Below are 19,727 nucleotides of genomic sequence, written 5' to 3' on the forward strand. Positions count from 1 at the left end.
CGAACTACGGAGAAACTTCCTGACAGTTAGAACAATTAACCAGTGGAACAACCTGCCTCCAGAAGTGGTGAATGCTCCAACACTGGAAGTTTTTAAGAATAGACTGGACAGCCATTTGTCTGAAATGTATAGGGTTTCCTGCCAGAACAGGGGGTTGGACTAGATGACCTCCAAGATCCCTTCCAACATTATTATTATTATTATTATTATTATTATTATTATTATTATTATTATTATTATTATCATTATCATTATCATTATCATTATCATTATCATTATTATTATTATTATTATTATTACTATGGATCATCGCACAGTCAGCCAGATGTTCAGACTGGATTTGGCATTTTGTCTACCTATCGAGTCCTTACCCAGGACCTGGGATAGGCAGATGTGGATGTTTTATTATTATTATTATTATTATTATTATTATTATTACTATTATTATTACTACTACTACTACTACTATTATTATTATTATTATTATTATTATTATTATTATTATTATTATTATTATTATTCGGACGATAAAGATACATTGTAGGACAAAAAAAGTATCTTAGTAACCCTAAGATATTTTGACCATAGTAATCAATGGATTCAATAGGGAAACAACTTCACTGGAATTGAGAGCTGGGGAGATACTATGAATTTGCAAATGTCAGCTTCAAGAATCAAAGTTACAAACAAGTAACCAGTCCTCATTCAGAGTAGCCTCTGTGAATTACTTTATTTCCAGAAGAGAAAGTTCATTAAACCAAAGAAAGCAACATGGCTGTGATAAATCTTGACTAAAATCCAATTATTTAATACATATTAATATGTAATATTTGTGGCCCAGGAAAGATTGGAGTCTAAATAGAAGTGAAAGTTCTGTTGATAGTACAACATAACTGCAGTATAAAAATATGCATCAGAGTTCTCAATCAAAGCACAAATGAATAGGCTCAAATTATCCTACTTCAGACCCATTATATGAAGATCTGGTTCCCTAGAGAAGCTGGAAGAGGTAGAAGGAAAGAGAAGAAGAGGACAACCAGAAACAAGATGGATGGACTCAAAGTGGCAATAAGTCCACCATTGGAAGACCTGAAAGACCAGGTTAGGAACAGATTGTGATGGAGAAAATCTGTGTCATTGTTGAGAGTTGACAATGACTTGATGGCATATAATCAAATCTTAGATAGGAATCAATAAAAGGGAAAGACAAATAGTGGACAAAAGAGAGGCATTTGATGGAATGTGATTGTGATATCATTACAGGAAGTATACCCATGCATTGAAAGACAATTAATTCAGGAAATAGAGGCTGAGATGGTTTCAAACTGGGTACCATCACGGGCTTGCTAGAAAAGGTGTTATAAGTGATCACAAGAGAGGTATCTTCAAGGCTGGACATTTGTGTGTAAACATGAGAAAGAAGATCTCAGAACTCGGGGCAATAGAAACTTTATCACTCCAGAAAAAAGCAGTGACCCTTGGATTTAATGGAGGGTCTTGCAGAATTTGTGATGTATTCTCTTGACTCTAAGCTTAAACCTTTGAACTCTGTCCAGCATATTATTTCTTTTCTCACTGAAGAATCTCTTCTCTTCAGAAGTGAGAGCTTCAGTTTTGGCCTTGGTTTCCTGATTCATGATCTAAGCCAGGTATATTTTCAAAATGTTATTGTTGTTGATGCAGTGCTTTCTTTATATTAAGCTATTATTGTTTAACCATTGCTGGATGGCTCAGCCAAAGAGACATGAGTTACTTCCTTCTTGTTAGGAGGTGATGATTAGTGTCTTGTAAGGAATAAAATTATGCTGTCACCATGGAAAGTCTACAGGACCAAAAGATCAATACATCGTAAGTCTGTATAATTCTGACTAAGTGGATCCACCGTTCAATAAAGTAAATAGGAGTTTAAGTTAAAGTAGTATTCTTTGTGATAAGGAAAATCCATGTTGGGATCTATCTACACAGAAAAGTAACAGTCAGAATGGATCCTTACTATTACTAATAATAAAGTTGGAAGGGACCTTGGAGGTCATCTAGTCCAACCCCCTGCTCAGGCAGGAAACCCTATACCAGGGGCAGGCAACCTTGGCTCTTTTATGACTCGTGGACTTCAACTCCCAGAATTCCTGAGCCAGCAGGGCTGGCTCAGGAATTCTGGGAGTTGAAGTCCACGAGTCATAAAAGAGCCAAGGTTGCCTACCCCTGCCCTATACCATTTCAGACAAATGGCTGTCCAGTCTCTTCTTAAAAACTTCCAGTGTTGGAGCATTCACAACTTCTGGAAGCAGGTTATTCCACTGATTAATTGTTCTGACTGTGAGGAAATTTCTCCTTAGTTCTAGGCTGCTTCTCTCTTTGGTTAGTTTCCGTCCATTGCTTCTTGTCCTGCCTTCAGGCGCTTTGGAGAATAGCTTACTCTCTCTTCTTTGTATCAGCCCCTGAGATATTGGAACACTGCTATCATGTCACCCCTCATCCTTCTCTTCATTAAACTAGACATACCAATTCCAGCAACAGTTCCTTATATGTTTTAGCCTCCAGTCCCCTGATCATCTTTGTTGCTCTTCTCTGCACTCTTTCTAGAATCTCAACATCTTTTTTACATGGTGGTGACTAAAACTGGATGCAGTATTCCAAGTGTGGCCTTACCAAGGCATTGTAAAGTGGTATTAACACTTCACGTGATCTTGATTATATCCCTCTGTTAATGCCAACACAGCATTGTGTTGGCTTTTTTGGCAGCTGCAGCACACTGCTGGCTCATATTTAAGTGATTGTCCACTAGGACTCCGAGATCCCTCTCACAGTTACTACTATTGAGCAAGGTACCACCTATATTATACTTGTGCCTTTGGTTTTTCTTGCCTAAATGTAGAACCTTACCTTTTTTCACCATTGAATTTCATTTTGTTAGATAGAGCCCTATGTTCAAGTCTGTCAAGAGCCTTCTGTATCTTAAGCCTATATTCTGGAGTGTTGGTTATTCCTGCCAGCTTGGTGTCAGCTGCAAATTTGATGAGTTCCCCATCTATCGCCTCATCCAAATCATTGAGGAAGATGTTGAAGAGCACTAAACACTAGTGATAATGCAAAGCAGTTGGAGGTCCAGACACAGTATAAGCTTCTTGCCAGTGCCTGACTCCAGATTCCTGAAGGCAACCAAGAGGAGTGCATAACTTATAGGGGTTCAGAAGGAGTAATGCTTTGGAAGACCCCAACTGATCATCCCTAAGTGAAGACATGATGATTAGCAGAAGCATAAGAGGCAGCTTCTAATCACTCTCAACAGTCAAAGGTAGCACTTGCAATGTGTGTTGTGTAGGTGTGCGCGCACAGGGGAGGATGTTCTGCTGCAGCTATACAATCTTGGAAACAGACACAACTGCTCTAACAAGTCATCAACAAATGCTGCATCAATATTCTTGTGTTCTGTAGCACCACTTCCAAATTAAATGTTGCAGAGTATCAGTCAGGATTGCCATCTCTGGTAATTGCATTATTTTCAACTGGGACAGAAAGAAGATTTATTCATCTTGGATTCTACTTTCTACTGAAAAATAAATCATTACCACCTCAGGCAAAAAACATGCTCTCATTTCCCCAAGTAATCTGAAGAACATACAGAGTAACAATAGCAACCACAATTGGTAAACAAAAGACAAGATATGGGCAAAAGGTCCCATTACCCTAAACACATTGTTTTTATATGGGGAATCCCAGAACTGAGAAATCATCTTACAGGAGAGATGGTTGGGGATAAGGAATGAATGAATGAATGAATGAATGAATGAATGAATGAATCAGGATTTGTATATTTGTCTATCCTGGGAATGGCACATATCTTTCAAATCCAGTAAAAAATTGGAACTGGGGGAAGGGGCTTGTGCATTTGGTGATTGGACCAGAAATGATTGAATACAAATGAGTGGCTGAGACAGAACAGTTAGGGAGCCATGCCTAATCTTACTGCCAATGATAGAATTTATTATATGGGGAATGTTTGGTGAAATAAATTGTCCTCTCCAACATCAAAGAACCACCCTATTGGATAATATTATAGTGAAGGAAGCAGAAGAGTTGGCAATGTTATAGCACTGCAGTAAAGAAATCTCAGGGAGAGGTGGAAAATAAAAATAACACTTCTCTCAAATAACTCCTTGTAGAATTACTTGTTACTGTTAATTACTGCTACTGTTATGGTGGGGGGGGGGAGACTAAGACATAGTAGGAGCTCTCATCAATTGTTCTCCCATCTCAAGATTATTCTAAAGAGCAGATCCTATAATTCTCAGAAATCTAGATCAACCAAGTACCCCTAAGGACATGCTTCAGTTGGAAATTTGTTAACAATAACACAACTAACATAATTATCATGTCCTATGAATTTCAGCAATCAAAATTTAGAGGGGAGGGGAAAAACCTTTCCTTGTTGCCAATTTTATAGAAGGGGGTGTCGGCTGCTAATCAATGTACAATGTACATCTATGTGTCTTGGCCACACCAGACACATGACCATCACACAGCATGACCAGTCAGTTATGTGACAACTGATCATATAAGACCCATAAAAGCAGAAGAGAACTGAAACAAGACACTTCAACTGAAGTTTCCCTGATGATGTTACCTAGCCTGGAGAGAAAACGTTTGGAAACTAAACAAGCTTGGAGAACAAACCACCACCAACATCTATGTGTAGTTCCTGGTCTATCTGTTGCATGCCTCAATTTTGACAAACAACAACAACAAAAACTAGGACAACTGTACAGGAATGTTATTCACTGATCAAGAGAGGACAGATTACTTTTCTCTGGTCACATTAAGCTCCATAAAAATATAAATTTACAGGAAAAAAACTTAGCAAAAGATGTTTAATGAAATGCATAGGACATGGTATTATAAAGACAGAAAAGAAAAAAACAATTGGGCAGTGTGAAGATAGAAAGTTTTAATTTTTATTACTGTTTTCAGAGTCTGCATCAAACCTTCCAGGTAATTTCACAATTACTAAATTATGCTGGTCGCAGGGGAATATATAACCATTGAGTTTCCTGTTCTGTTAACCTCTTATGTCAAGAGGACAAAAGTTTCACTTCCAGGTCAAAGGGCATAGCATGGTACCAATAATTAGAGCAATGAATCAGAACTACAGTTTAAATGAATCATAGCCACCAAATGCTTCCAATTACCAGAGATTCTAACCTTTCAATTACATTTAAGCTTGCATTCATTGAGAAAATCCCTTACCACTGTTAGCTGCTTCTTTCATCTTATTAAATGAAACTATATTAATTAAAATTGATCTTGGCTACAGGTTGGAGCCAGGAAATAGAACATTGATCTGCAGATCCACTTTTCCTGCTTCCAGTTAACTTGTGATGGGGACAAATTATCTAAGGGGCAGTCTATTTAAGGGTCCCTGACTGTGTATACAGAACCTGGATTAATATCATTTACACATACAATGTCATTGTCAGATTATGTTGAGGTCAGTAACTTTTTCAGGGGGTTGCATGGGCACCCTCCAGCAGCTGAAATCTCACAAATTTTGTAAAATGTTGGACATCTATTTTTGTTAGTTTAAGTTTGGAGTTTCCAAGATGTTTTTGTGGTATTGCTGCAGGTGTGCCAACCTCTGGGTTGTGCTAAAGGCAGGTTCTGTGGTGGAGAAGAAGGAGGGCAAGAACAGGTGATCTTGTTCCCCCCTTGAAGCAAATTTCTTATAAAAAGAGCTTTAAAATTTCCACTTAAATAAAAAGCTTTTTGTGCCCCCAATTATATGCCTCCTATTACTCCGGTTTGTGGAAAGAAGATATATAAAACCAAAGCTAGTGTTAAGTGTTATTTGTTTCCCCTCTTCTACATCTATTTAAAAACAGGAGCTAAAATGTCTCTAGCCAGAAAAGATAAATCTCCTGTTTCTGTCTTTCTTGGAGCAAGTAATAAATAACATAATGATTTTTTTAGACATTCAGCTAAATGGGTTAATTTCATTATTTCTCTAGTATTAAATTTCTGTTATTACAAGAATGCATGCAGCATTCTATTGCCTATCTATTAAAGAGTCAGTTTGTCTAGTGCTTAAGGCACCAGGCTAGAAACCAGGCAACTGAGTTCTAGTCCTATCTTGGGCCAGTTCTTTTCTCTCAATCCTGGGAAGGAGTTTGTTTGTTTGTTTGTTTGTTTAACTTATATAATGGAAAACCACTTCCAAAAAACTCTGCCAATAAAACTGCTGAACCTGTCAAAACTGATTTGGAGTCAGAACTGATCTGAAGGCACAAAATAGAAAGCCCTATTATAAGACACTGTGCAATCATTCCAATTTTTTTCCTCCTCAACAGATTTTCTGTAGAAATGAAAACTGGGAAAAGCAGTATGGAGAGAAAACCAGGAATGGGTTTTACAAATAAACGAAATGTTAAGTCAGTTTCAAAACAGTGTGCCATATAGCACTGAATGCTGTGTTTAACAAATGTTGGTTTTTCAAGGTTTATTTATAGTGGTATATGTCATGAATGGGAGACTCATGGCCCTCCAGGGGTGGCTGGAACCTCTGGCTTAGCTGCGTTTTTCTATCTTTCATACAGAAAAAGTATGAAAACATCATGTCCTGATGCTGGAACCATGGTTGAGCAACATCTTTTAATCCCATCATTCCTTATCTCTGATATAGTCTCATAATTTTGCTTATCTTACCTGTGTATATATGCTAAAGATATGGCTTTGAACTTCATCTATAGAGTCAAACCCATAAGCCATTGTTCCAAGATGGACACGTTTGAAAACCATCTCGTTCTGTGTTAGAGTCCCTAGAATAGGAACAAAATTACATATTATGGCACAGAAAGAGCAAATTAAACACCAAGAAACATTTCTAATGTTAACCTGAAGACCATACATTGCCAAGAAAAGCATCCTCAGAGATGTAAAGTTATTGTTACAGAATTGTAAACTTTAAAATTAAAAAAATCGGGAAATCATTAAATACACTGAAGAAAGTATTAGCCATTTTTAAAGTATTAAATATAAATAGAATTAAATTTGCCTTTTCTGCTTTACCAAGCCACTACTTTTTAAAGCGCAGTGCCCAGCATACCATTCAAAACTGAAAGGTGGGCTTTGGGCCAGAAAGTATTATCAAGTTGTTATGTATCTCTTATTCATTTGTACATTCAGAAAAATGCACTAAGATCTTTCACAACACAACAAAATAATTGCAGCAGATCCTGATTTTGTGTCCTGCAAAAAATTATATATGAAAATACCTGTCTTATCAGTAAGCAAATAGGATATTCTGCCTAGTTGCTCTGGGATTGTGCTAGATCGAACTACTGTGCCAGGAATTTTAGAATCCCTCCGGATCATCCAGCTGTAGACAATTTTTCCCATGTCAAGATTCACCCGTAAACTACATAAAAGGAAGAGAGGGTGAGGAAGAAGCAACAATTGGTTGGTATTAGGAATTTACTTAAAAACATGCCTTAAAAATTGGTAGGAAGAATATTTGAAGAGGTTTGGTCCCCTGCAATTTATCCCAATTCGGCTCCATCTAGATATGTGAGATTGCAACTATCAATGGACAATACCAGAATGAAAATTAGATAAGGATCTGAACCAGATGCTGCTTTCCTACATGGGATTTATAGAAACACATTCTCTTGTTTCTAAAGCTACAGACAGGTGAGCAGTGTTCCCCCAGATGACATTTGTAACCCAGTACTTAGGATCATATCAAATAAAAATGGCTTCAATGTAAAATGTGGCCTGAAACAGTCATTTGAACTCTGGCCATTATTAGCAAACTATGTAATGAAATAGGGAGTATGATGTAATCCAATTCAAAACTCATAGTTAAGCTACATGATATATGGGAAATTCATGAACTAGATCTCTAGCTGTTTTCAAACATAATGCCAAGTGGGTTTTATGTTTGTTGAATAAGCCATAGCAATCTGGCTCACCATTGTACTAAGCTCAAAGTAAACCAAGTTATCATTGGCATCCACTAGTGATATCACTATGCAAACTCTTCTGTATGCTGTGACACAAGTATAAATGGACAGAGTTTGCATCATGATTCATTTTCTGTAATCCGGTGTCAAAATGATGAAGAATGGATGACTATGCATATTATGGCTTAGTATGAAGAATGGATTCAGTCTTAAAAAAAAAATACAACAGTTCAGCATAGGGAGGAAATTTAGAGTGTCCCACATAGAGAGTTGTCACATGTTTTCTATGTTTAATATTTATACTTCCTATATTTAAAATGCTCCTTATCAATATGACCTACATCAAGCCAAAAGTTCTAAGTGAATTTCTTAAAAATAAGCTCCCAACTGCAGCTGGGAAATCAAAGTACTCCAAACGCTAATGAACTATATCATTCAACCAAGACAGTCAGCATAGGCAATGATAAGACTGGTGGGAGTGTTAGCTGAGTAACATCCTGAGGGTCCCAAGTTCCTCAGTCCTGCTCTAAATATTCACAGCTCTACAGGCCTTTTTCAGGCTGCAAACTATAATTTATATAGATGAATTATACACATAAATAAGTCAATTCTTGCAATGCTGCTCCTGCCACTCTATGTAAACATAGGAAGTTTATTATTCACTTGTTGTTACACACAGATTTGGAACTGTGATATATTTAAAGCACAGGATCTGGCTTGTTCCTAATGAGGAATGAAAGACTGATACTTCCTACCTTCATGTCCTAAGAGGTTGCATAATCCTAAGACTCAATAACCCCATTCAGGTAGAATTCACCATGGCCTGAAACTATAAAACCTATCAATAATTACATCATGCAAGAAATTCTAATATGCTTGCTTTAGCCTTTGAGGAAGCACTTTTCACTAAGAGTAGTTATGCAAAAAGCAACTAGGCTTATGTTAAGGATATGGAGTAAATCATTTAAGGAAGTTTGACTAAGGCTCAAATGAAGAAGAATATCAAAAATATGGCACTATTTTAAAGGAGTATAATAAATACATTTATACCTGATAGGAATGATATTTGAGAACAGAAGAAGAAATCTGAGGATCTGAAGGTACCAGCGGCCAGCAAAGTGTTGGAGGGAGACCATGACAAGGGAGACCACCACCAAGGCCGTAAAGAGTATCTTGGTTAGACAGTTAACTTCCAAGTCAAAAAGACCAATCTTAAAAAAAGAAAATGATTATTTGCATTAACAATTATTGCAATTAGAGCAGGTATCAAACCAAAATATGATCACACACTACTCTAGATTTTTTTTTTTAAAGGCATGGCACATCTTCCCCTAGTCTTGTGTCTTCCATGTGGTTCAGATTTTTAAAACAGGACATTTGGGATCATCAGCAGTTGACTTCCAATAAAAAATAGGAGGAGATCTTGCATTGGCCAGGAATTGAACCTCTAAAGTTTTGTCAAATTTTACATGCTACAATTCTACTCGGAGGGCATCATATAAGGCAAGTTTGATTCAGATTATCAATATTCTTCCAGGTAGGGGGTTCAGAAGGTCAGGTAAATTTATAAGTTGGTATTATTGTTCTTGTTCATGGCTCCCTTTTTTATTTTTGTGGTGCACTGTTATTTCTATAACTATATTGATGTTTTTACCTCTGTATATCAATATCCTGTATATTTATATTTGTAACACTATGCTGTACTCAGATTTTTTTTTACTTCAATAAGTTGTCCTCTGACTGTGATAAATATAAATTAAGGTAACCCCTTCTCACCGACACTGTTTTCTGTGTGCAGAAAATACAGTTGATATTGATATGGACAACTAAGAAGCTGGTTTCTGTAATTCTCCTGTGGGAACCAACTGACATGAAGTCACTGTCTGAGAATTCATATATTACCTTTTTCATTTATATGCACACCTGAGTGACACATGTGAGATGTGTGACAGATATGATCAGGCATCTAAAATGGACTATACAACTTTGCATATTTACCCACAAACCTAGCTTTATAGACCAACCAAAAGAGATGAGATTAGGTTGTAAGCAGCTCAGAGTCACCTGTGTGCGATTTGGGTGCCATATATATTTGTTTAATAAATAAATAATTAATAAATGAGGAAATTATTTCTCTTACCTTACTGCGTGGGTTTGAGGTATTCATGACACTGCGTAGTTCCTGGCCTGTATAGAGAACAACTCCCACAACTGTTCCTGAAGATTAAAGCAGAAACACCATTCATACACTCTATTCCTATAAATTATTACATGATTATTTTTCTCACATATATAGTACACTAGAACAACCTTTTTCAAATGGTGCTGATGGTCACTTATCAGGGATGATTCAGTGCAATCGTGTACGCTGACCAAGTACTTGAACCAGATCACCAGTTCATACATTCTATGAAAATGTCAGTGGGGTGGACTGTATATCATGAACACTTAAGCTGTGTTTTTCCTTTTGCAAGATATCTGATTCACAAAATTCAATAATGTTGACTAATGTTTTTGGCAAGAATATAACAATGCCAAAGAATAAACATTATTCTAGACTGTGATATGTGTGCTTTGGTTTTCAGGCCAATATCTTTCAATTTGAAACCTTCCAGTTATGCTGGACTACAGTGCCAATCTCTCCAAGCCTATGTTGATTATGATGTCTGGGGCTGATGGAAAGTGCAATTTAAAATATCTTAAGTATGCCAGATTGGTGAAAGATGGTCTGGATATTTGGGCAAAGTTCAACACAACAGAAAAGTGCCACCAAGGAACCTAGGATGATCATTTACACTGGTAATCGATTTATTCATGAGTTTAATTAATTTATAAACAGGTCTTAACCAATACAATTTACATACATATGCCCAATAATGTTAGAATACTGATGGAGCTCAAAAATTAAACAAAAAAAACATACATTCTGTTGTTAAAATCAGCAATCTTTTTTGGGGGGTAAACAATGATGTTTAGAGACTAGGACATGAAAACTGTTAGTGTCAAGAGAAAAAGTACACAGCTGAGACCTAAACTAAACAAGATATAATTTTAATTTAAAATACAGCTAAGAACAGGTATCATGATTAATCCGAATAATATAAATTATGGTTACCTTCTTTGAGATTAAACATTCAGTGGCATCTTACACTACATAAACCTTTTGGGAGAATTTAAGAATTTTTACTCCAGTAAATTATGTTTTTTAAAACTCCACGCATACACTATAATAATCAAACCCAAAAAACATACATATATAGAAGTTGTCATCCCTCAATCTGTTGTCTTCATATCTGTCAAACAGGCAGCTTTCAGAAATCACAGCCAATTGTTATGCTGGCTGAAAATTTTGGTAGCCGCAAGGACAACATATCAGAGGGTGGCAAATTTCAAGGGAGCTTCAGCAAAGAATGCAGGCAACACATGGCACAAAAGTTGTCTGATTAAATCACAGAACAAACTAATCAAAGAAACGATTCTGGCACTACCCAATTCATTCTTTTGGTCTCCTCTCTTTTGAGGGTTCTGCCTTTGACATGCCTCTGATTCAGCTAAGTACCTTGAACTTCCCTCCCTGAAGCTGCACATCCATGCCTTAAATGTTCAACATGATGGAAAGCTTATATAGAAAGAGGTGGGTATATTTAGCCATCTCAGGGGAGTGACAGTTGAATTGTTTCTTGAAATACGCTTCAGAGAAAAGCCTTTGATTTCTTCTAACTACAGCCTGATACATCTGCTCTTTTATCAGATGTTCTCCTTTGGAGTCACAAATGGGGAACCCCATTTATTTGCAGATCTTTTATCCCAGCTTCCCTTTAAAAATCCCCCTGTCACCCTTTCTGTAACAGATTTAAAATGTCAATATAGGGAGCAATTAAGTGCTATTCTAGCAGTGGATGCTTTCTCCAAAGGTTATTTATTGAAATTCCAAAGGCCTTCTCATCTATAAATGTCCAAAGGGGTAATTAGATGTCAACTCAAACTCCTGGTGGTGTTAGCACAAGTGGAAAACTTCATTCCAACCCCTAATTTCCATTGACAAGAGATGATTATTTTCAATTACAAAGAGAGATTTTTTTTAAAAAAAAATTGCTAACATACTCCCTGAGAAATTCACACATTAGGCCTTACCTGAAGCAATTACTGTGCTAGCCCAGAGGGTATTTTCAATACTCAAGCTCTCATTCACAGGAGGGTCACTGTCTTCCTGAAAGAGTCGAGGAAAAAATAAAAATAATTAAGAGTCTTGTGCATTTTTTTAAAAAAAAAGGTTCACGCACCATTTCTAGAATCTCATAAATGGTCAGAGATGTTTAAATTTCTCAGCACTTCAGTCTTCAGATGCCGAAAGACCTCAGTGTTCTTTCTCTGTCACCACAGGTGCGAAGCCAATGTTAGAATGGGATATATATCCAGACATTCAGTGATGCAGGCTGCAAGAAGCAACTGTTGAACTGCAGCTCCCGATAACAGGACACCCTGACATATTATGGTGATGTACGCTCAATAGCCTGCAGATTACATCATAGATTATCATTCAAATCTAAAAGGTTCAGGAATTGTTGTGTGGTTGTCTGTAGCTGTTTCTGAGCAACTCATTTTAAATAAGTCAAGCAAGAAAGGCAAACAGTGATATTAGCTTGAACCTGAAGATAGTTTATTCCAGTTATAAAAGATAAGTTTGCACTAGGAATCAGGGGTAGGCAACCTTGGCTCTTTTATGACTCGTGGACTTCAACTCCCAGAATTCCTGAGCCAGCCATGCCAAGGCTGCCTACCCCTGCACTAGGTAAACCAACAATCTTAACTCCACGGTTCACACATTATATTAAGAACCCTTTTGTCTATGGAGATTCTCAACCATCCAGGTCATGGTTGTTTCAAAGGTGCTTTTCAAAAGGCAACTGGACTTTCTTTCTTTTTTTTTCCCTTGAAAAAGTTTTGCTTCTCAAACTGAAACTTCTTCAGTTCTGGCTGAAAGAACTGATTCATTCAGAATGAAGAAGTTTTTTGGATGAGAAGGAAATGTCTTCAAGGGGGAAAAAAACACAAGAAAGTCCACTTGCCTTTTGAAAAGCACCTATGGGATAAAAATCCTTTTATGATTCAGGGCAAATAATTCATTGAAATCTGTCCTCTTCCTTCCAGCCTTTCTCTCCCCTCAACCATCCAAAATTACATATCATTTTTGTCAATTGAAATTAATAAACCGAAGTGTTTAGGAAAACTCAAACTGCTAAAATAACTGTCAGGATGGTACATAATTCTACTGCCTTGAATCAAAACTAGTGATCGACCTGGGCACTTTAAATATCAAAGCATTTTTTGAATTGAACAAACCCTTATATGTCTCCCTTTTAAATATCCTTCTGTAAACCATGGTTTGTTTTAAGTAGTAGAATAAGTTACAATGGCTGGGTTCCCAAATAATATTAAAGTAACACATCAAGCTTTTGATTTACCAAGATGTTCCCCATAATGATCTAATTCTACTGATGTACTGACCACTATGGCTTGTTAATAAGCTTAGTTAAGACAAGCAATGGTTTGGCACCTAAACCATTTCCCATCTTTATATTGATTAGAAAATTGGACATACGGTAATATTTGACGATATGCTGTTTAGAAAAAAAATCAGTGCCAATTCTATTATTACCTCTTACAAGATTGTAGTACAAGACCAAACTATACTTTATGCCATTTGTCTCCAATCATTTTTGGTAAGATTAATTACAAATATCTATGGAATGATATAATTTTTATCTTAAAAGCTGTGTACTCTCCGGGTATAAAAATTGCACTCTCCAAAACAACTTGGAGCTTTATGAAATACTTCATTAGTGGCCAACTTGACTGTTTTTCCTTAAGCTTCAAGCTACAATGCTTGGGACAGACCTGGGAGATTATGTGGTAAATGTTCTCTTTGTCAAAAAACAAAATCCCTCCTTATGAAAAGATAATTCATCCAACACATAACCCAAATGAAGCTCATTACAGAAAGCATTACCTTGGTCTAAAATCTACAGGGAACATATAGAACATCTCCAAATATTGTTTTATAAGCCTTTAAGCCTCTCCTGACGTTTCTAAGAGACAATTTTACTTTTTTCTTTTGTTAAGCAACAAAGTCAGTGCTTACTCTTGTGAATGTCCCAACAAAGTTATGGATGTCAATGTTTGGCTCCTCTGCATACACATATGACCTGATCTGAAGAAGGTCCTACAAAGGAAGAGGAGAACTTGAAGACAGAAAAGGGGCAAAATTCATCATAATGACATTTAAAAGAAAAAAAACACACAAAAAGCTCCCCTACAGCTCCCCTATAGAAACAAGAGACCCAAGATTTCATTCAGCACATAGCCTACAAATTGGTGTGAAAAGCAAATATATCAGTGGGAGATTTGTTTTTAATGGCACGTTAGGTTGTATAATTAAAACAATGTTTCTGTTACGTACAGAAGCAGTAGGTAACCTCTGAGTACAGCTGACAGGCAGACGCAGTTTCCAATCTGTTTCACCATCCAGCTGATCCGTTCGGAGAAAGCAGGACCCTATAGAAATATTCATCTGAGTTAATGAGATTTTTCCCCCATGCTATATATAGGAAATATAAATATCATCATTTAAAGCAAATGCTTTATGGAAAAGTTTAGCCTACATGGTACAGTAGGGGAAGAATCGTAACTCAGTGATCAGAGATGTGTTTTACCTATAATTAATTGATCTGAGAGACTCCCCTTAAAAAAATAGCAAACAGCACACTGAGAAAAAATTAGAATAGCCAATAGAGTAGATCTGCCTTCCTCAATGTGGTCCCTTCCTTGCATGTTGGACTTCATGTAAAGTGGTGGTGAAGATCTCATCACTTTCATGTCAGAAAGGACAACATCCATGTAGTAGACTCTAAGTACTGATACTTTGCACAAATCAGAAATACCTCTGTAGATAAGTTGCAAATAGAGGTTTTACCATTTACTTTTATACATTCTTTTTTGGGGGGGGGGCTAATATTAAGATAAATAATAACCCTATAACTCCAGTGTTGAGAGCAGCTCCATTTGTGCTTCCAAACCATCTTTTGATGTGGGTCACAGTTTTTGTATGACCTATAAACAATCTGACTGTGACCACCATGACTATAATATGATTGCACTTGAGTCAACAGTGCTACTGGCAGCTGTTCCCTTGATAAATATTATCACACCCAGGCAGGATCCCACTGTCTTCACTTTCCGAAGTAGTTTTCAAATTGTGCTTTTCTTTCCCCACAGTTCAATTTAGGTAGAAGTAAATAAATATAATGAAGAAGCCTCAGAATTGCTGATTGCATAAACACAAAGCCTTGGTAGTCTAGAGTTTGCCAGCTGCCTGAACAAATGGCTAGACATCTCAGAAGAGAAGTTAATATGAAGCTCAGTGAAGCCCAAGCTACCGCCAGCATGCCACATCAATCTCTCTTTCCTTCACACTGCTTGACCTTACACAACAGGACGTCCTGCAAGATAAACAAGCTCTATGTTTTTTTTTTTTTAAAATCACCAATTATAAAATAAAAAGGAAGCCTGAGCTATTGAAAATGAGTGTTTGAGTTGGTCAGACTCACCAAGTCTAAAATGGTATCTGCTTAGGTTACATGTTCAAAATGATTATTATGTCCCCTATAACTGGCAAAAGGTTAATGGTTATTTTCACAATGGGTTCCAGATGTTTACCGTTTTTTTCTGATGTCCTCAAGAAAATCATGTCAGCAGGGACCCGTTGGTTCTTCATTGGGAAAAGAAAGGCAGTCAGTGAATATTGGGTCCATAATTTTGACCGGAAATAGAACATACAACTAAGAAGGTGCATTTTTTTCATTCATTCAATTTCTATAGCTGCCCATCTCAATCAATGACTCGGGCAGAACAATTATTAAGTGAAGGAGCTCACTGCGATAGGCCAATTATTGTGTATTATATAGAGATTGTATGATTCCATCCAAACTAAATTCACAGAGCTGTGTTACACAAGCGATTATATAACTTCAAAATCCAGTGTCAGTCTCTTCTAGGTCACCCATAATAGAAAGAGACAATTTAGAAAAATGAAATTTAAATGGTATAGGGACTTCTGCTGGAGCAGGAGGTTGGACTAGATGACCTCCAAGGTCCCTTCCAACTCTGTTATTCTGTTATTTATTATTTAAGTGATATAGAAATAAAGAGAATATTTTACCATTATAGTATATCCATTTATTCTTACATCAAAATGGTTATTACATTAGATATTTTTATACAATCACCATTCCATGAAAGTAAAAGTATAAAATTTAAATAATTAAATCCTGAATGATTGCCAAAGACCAAAAAAAGAGCAAGCTCTTAAGACCAGTGAAGTAGAGATAGATGAATTTTCTAAAAATCAAACCTGAATACTGAACTGAAGTGTGATACTAGCAAGATTTCAGGCTTTTGCTAAAGCGAAACAGATTTTGGAGACTTCATAGCCTATGGGGTCTTGACAGCTGCCCTGAACCACTTCCATTTAAGATGATAATATAAGCAGGAACTACTGCTTTGAAAACATGTGTCTGAGCAGTTATCCAGCAAAGAAAGAAAAAAATCCTTGTCTTTTGAAAATAGCTAATCTGGGGACGTTTCCTTCCATTGCAATGGTTCTGCTGCCCCCAAATGTCCTTATCAGGGAGGTAGTTTTCCCTTTACTGTTACATCTGTTTTCAGGGCAACTACCTTTTTTCTCATCCATGTAAGCCAATGGAACTTGCTGTGTCTCTATTAATTTGCACAGAAAAAAGGAAGATTGCCAGTGAAGACGTTCCCTTCAACCTGCCAAGAAGTCTAATGATAACAGAATGCTGCTCTTTGTGGAGAAGGTCTTCCTGCCAAATTCATCTTTGTAGTATGACGTTCTCTCCTCCTAATTCTTCTCTACCTTGAAAGTGGCTCCAGTAATATCCTCAGAAAGTTTCCTTTTGCATTAATGTCAGCACCAGCATTTCTGAAAAGGGAAAAACACCTAAAGGGGTTTGAAAACCAAACCAGGCTTTCAACCTTCGGTCCAAAGCTGATCAAATAATGGAACTTCCTACCTGAAAATCTAATGAACTTCTAAACAAGCATTAAGGCTATAAGATATGGGTGGTAAATCCAGTTGATTACAATAGACCAGCAAAGGGCTGGAAGTATATAAAGCACTGTGCTGTCATGTACTGGTCATCTAGATGTTTGCAGTCTCCGTCTAGTAGCTCTAGCAATATATTTTACTTTGCATACAATTATGAAGCAGCCTTCTCAATTTGGTGCCCATCAGATTTGTTGGCTTAAAATTCTGGTTATTGAATAAACATATCAAAAGGCATGAAATGGAAGAAACCTGCTGTTCAATGTGCTTTAACTATTAATTGCTACACCATCAAAACTGACACCTTCCAGAGCACAGAATAACTCAAAGAAGTAGTACACGATTGGCAGATATGGAGAGATTTGGCCCACAGAATCACCAAGAGTCAGACACAACTGAATGGATATCATTAACATCATCATCATCTGCTAAATGCTGATTCCTCTGTTAGTGTTATAAGAGTGCTGAGGAAAATATTCCCATTTTTTAAATCCAGTCATACCTTTTCCACAATGATAAGATCCCCGACTTGAATATTAGAACTTTTCACCTTCACTGTCCCTGAAGACAAAACAAATACTGCTTTAAAATTCTTCAAAAGTATGTATAATTCTTCACAAGACATTCACTGAGCATTCTCAGTGACAACCCTCCCGCATACAATTCAGAGGGAATTATTTGGCATCTTTCCATGGCTGGTATAATCCTTGATGCTAAAAACTCAACAAGTATTAGCAAAGAACAATACCTCATTTTTAAAACACTGTAGAGTAGTTTTATGCAGCTATGAACAGTACAAATGACCTGCATGCCTTTAAATTTGAAGCAGAAAGCCAAAGCAAAAGATCAACAAAATGTAGACACAAATTAAAAATAGTCTCCCCACTCTTCCAAGAAACATTTGGCTTTTAGGAGACCTTACACATCATGACTTGCAAAACAGAGCACAAAAGGTTTGAGAAAATATTGTTTTTTGATACAGCTGGTAAACGCCAATGATCTATATCAAAGCAGTGCTCTCTTGGTAGGGGGTCTCTTTGCATTTCATAGAATATTTTTTTTTTAAAAAAATGCTGATCTGGTTTACTATGCTTTGTGTTCATGAATTGTAGAGAGAGGAAAGCAAGAAAACAAAAGTCTTAAAACAAAAGCCTAGAAAAGATATCAAATCCAGCATTTGCAAATTTAAGGACAAAACTGGGCCAAAAGATACATATTCAACGAACTTGCATCTGATAAATATAGAATTATCTTTTCCTCCCCCCAAAATATATTTTCAGTATCCCAGAAAGCAAATGCAATTTTAAAAAATAGCAAATGTGAATGTCCACTATGAAATTTAAAAGTACAAACAGATTCAAAGTTTTTCACAGCAAAGATTATTTTTGCCTTGTTATTTTCTCTTCTCAGTTCTTAGCAAAGAAAGAGAAGGAAAGCCTGTTTTAATTAAGAGTGCCTTTTCATATGCATATTTTGTTATCCCCTTTCCATTTATTACCTTTGTCTACATTGCTTTACATATGGATGCCTGCCTCCCCATTGTATCCTCCAAACAAATAAAGATAAAAAGATAATGGGTAGCTTCACAATAAGCATATTCATCCATGATTTGTTGACTAATTATTATACACTATTGACATACATGCTGGCTGATGAACCACACTATTAGGGCTCACACTACCTGTAGTTTGAGCCCTAATATTATTGTTTACTGTTTACAGTAATATTTACTTAATATTTGAATATCTGAAACCAGTTAACAAGTGAATTCATATATCACACTGTACCATAATTATGTTTATGGTTATAATTAGTGTTTAGTTGCTCAATTCCAGTTGTAAGAGTTTGTACAAGAAAGTAAGCCATGAACCATAATTTATGATTCACATACTGAATTAAACCATAATGACATTTGTTTAGGGAATTTCTGCTTCCAAAAACTTAGCAACTTAAATTTCAGGCTGCTAAATCATGGCCTATCATTATGTGCAAATGGCAGCATATATTTTTTTTATTTACCAGATCTTCAAATAATTACAAATTTTATATATGTTATAAATTTGCCTTGTAAAAAAATAATCATTAGCAGGAAGGTTTTGTTAGAGCAAAGCACTCTTTCAACAGGACACTACAAAGTTCTGCTTTGGCCCAAGTCACCAAAGGGACAATTAAAAGTTCTGTCCATATATTTGACATCTTCCCCTTCACCAGTCAACCCCTTCTTCTCAAAATTGCTGTTTTGATTATCATTATCTTTTGACAGAGTTGCAAACAGACAGAAAGCTGGAGCCAATTTCCTGACCTCTTGCTGTGAGCTTGCTGTAAATCTGAGAATTCACTTCCCTATCACGCATGTAGCATCGGATCTCTTCCACAGCCTCACGGATGATGGTAACAGCAAGCACAAAGCCCTAAAGAGGCAGAAAGAGAAATGGTGGAGGATTAGTCAAACAAAAGAGATTAAATCCAAATAACTTATCTGGAGACCTGGGAAGTTAGTGGATGATCACAACATAGAGTCAGAAATGTTCAGTTAAAATTTCTATTTCAGAAGAAACCATTTCAGAAGAAATGGATTTTCTTTTCAGAAGAGACTAACATTTTATGATGTTATATAATGTTATATAATATGATAAAAAAGCATATGATGT

General features: G+C 36.5%; 1 protein-coding gene across 1 annotated transcript in view; it reads right to left on the reverse strand.

Annotated features, from left to right (window-relative positions):
• ATP9A (ATPase phospholipid transporting 9A (putative)) overlaps positions 1-19,727 on the reverse strand; it is an 83,658-nt gene that overhangs the window by 34,267 nt on the left and 29,664 nt on the right. Inside the window, exons 4-13 of the mRNA XM_015814367.1 lie at positions 19,379-19,487; positions 17,579-17,637; positions 15,669-15,720; positions 14,413-14,507; positions 14,095-14,175; positions 12,087-12,162; positions 10,093-10,169; positions 9,003-9,163; positions 7,266-7,408; positions 6,697-6,809 (exon numbers count right to left, since the gene is read on the reverse strand). Coding sequence (XP_015669853.1) covers positions 6,697-6,809; positions 7,266-7,408; positions 9,003-9,163; positions 10,093-10,169; positions 12,087-12,162; positions 14,095-14,175; positions 14,413-14,507; positions 15,669-15,720; positions 17,579-17,637; positions 19,379-19,487 — 966 coding nt within the window. The remainder of the gene's footprint in view (positions 1-6,696; positions 6,810-7,265; positions 7,409-9,002; positions 9,164-10,092; positions 10,170-12,086; positions 12,163-14,094; positions 14,176-14,412; positions 14,508-15,668; positions 15,721-17,578; positions 17,638-19,378; positions 19,488-19,727) is intronic.

This window comes from Protobothrops mucrosquamatus, unplaced genomic scaffold, assembly GCF_001527695.2.
Source record: "Protobothrops mucrosquamatus isolate PMUCROS unplaced genomic scaffold, P.Mucros_1.0 scaffold244, whole genome shotgun sequence".
NCBI lineage: Eukaryota > Metazoa > Chordata > Lepidosauria > Squamata > Viperidae > Protobothrops > Protobothrops mucrosquamatus.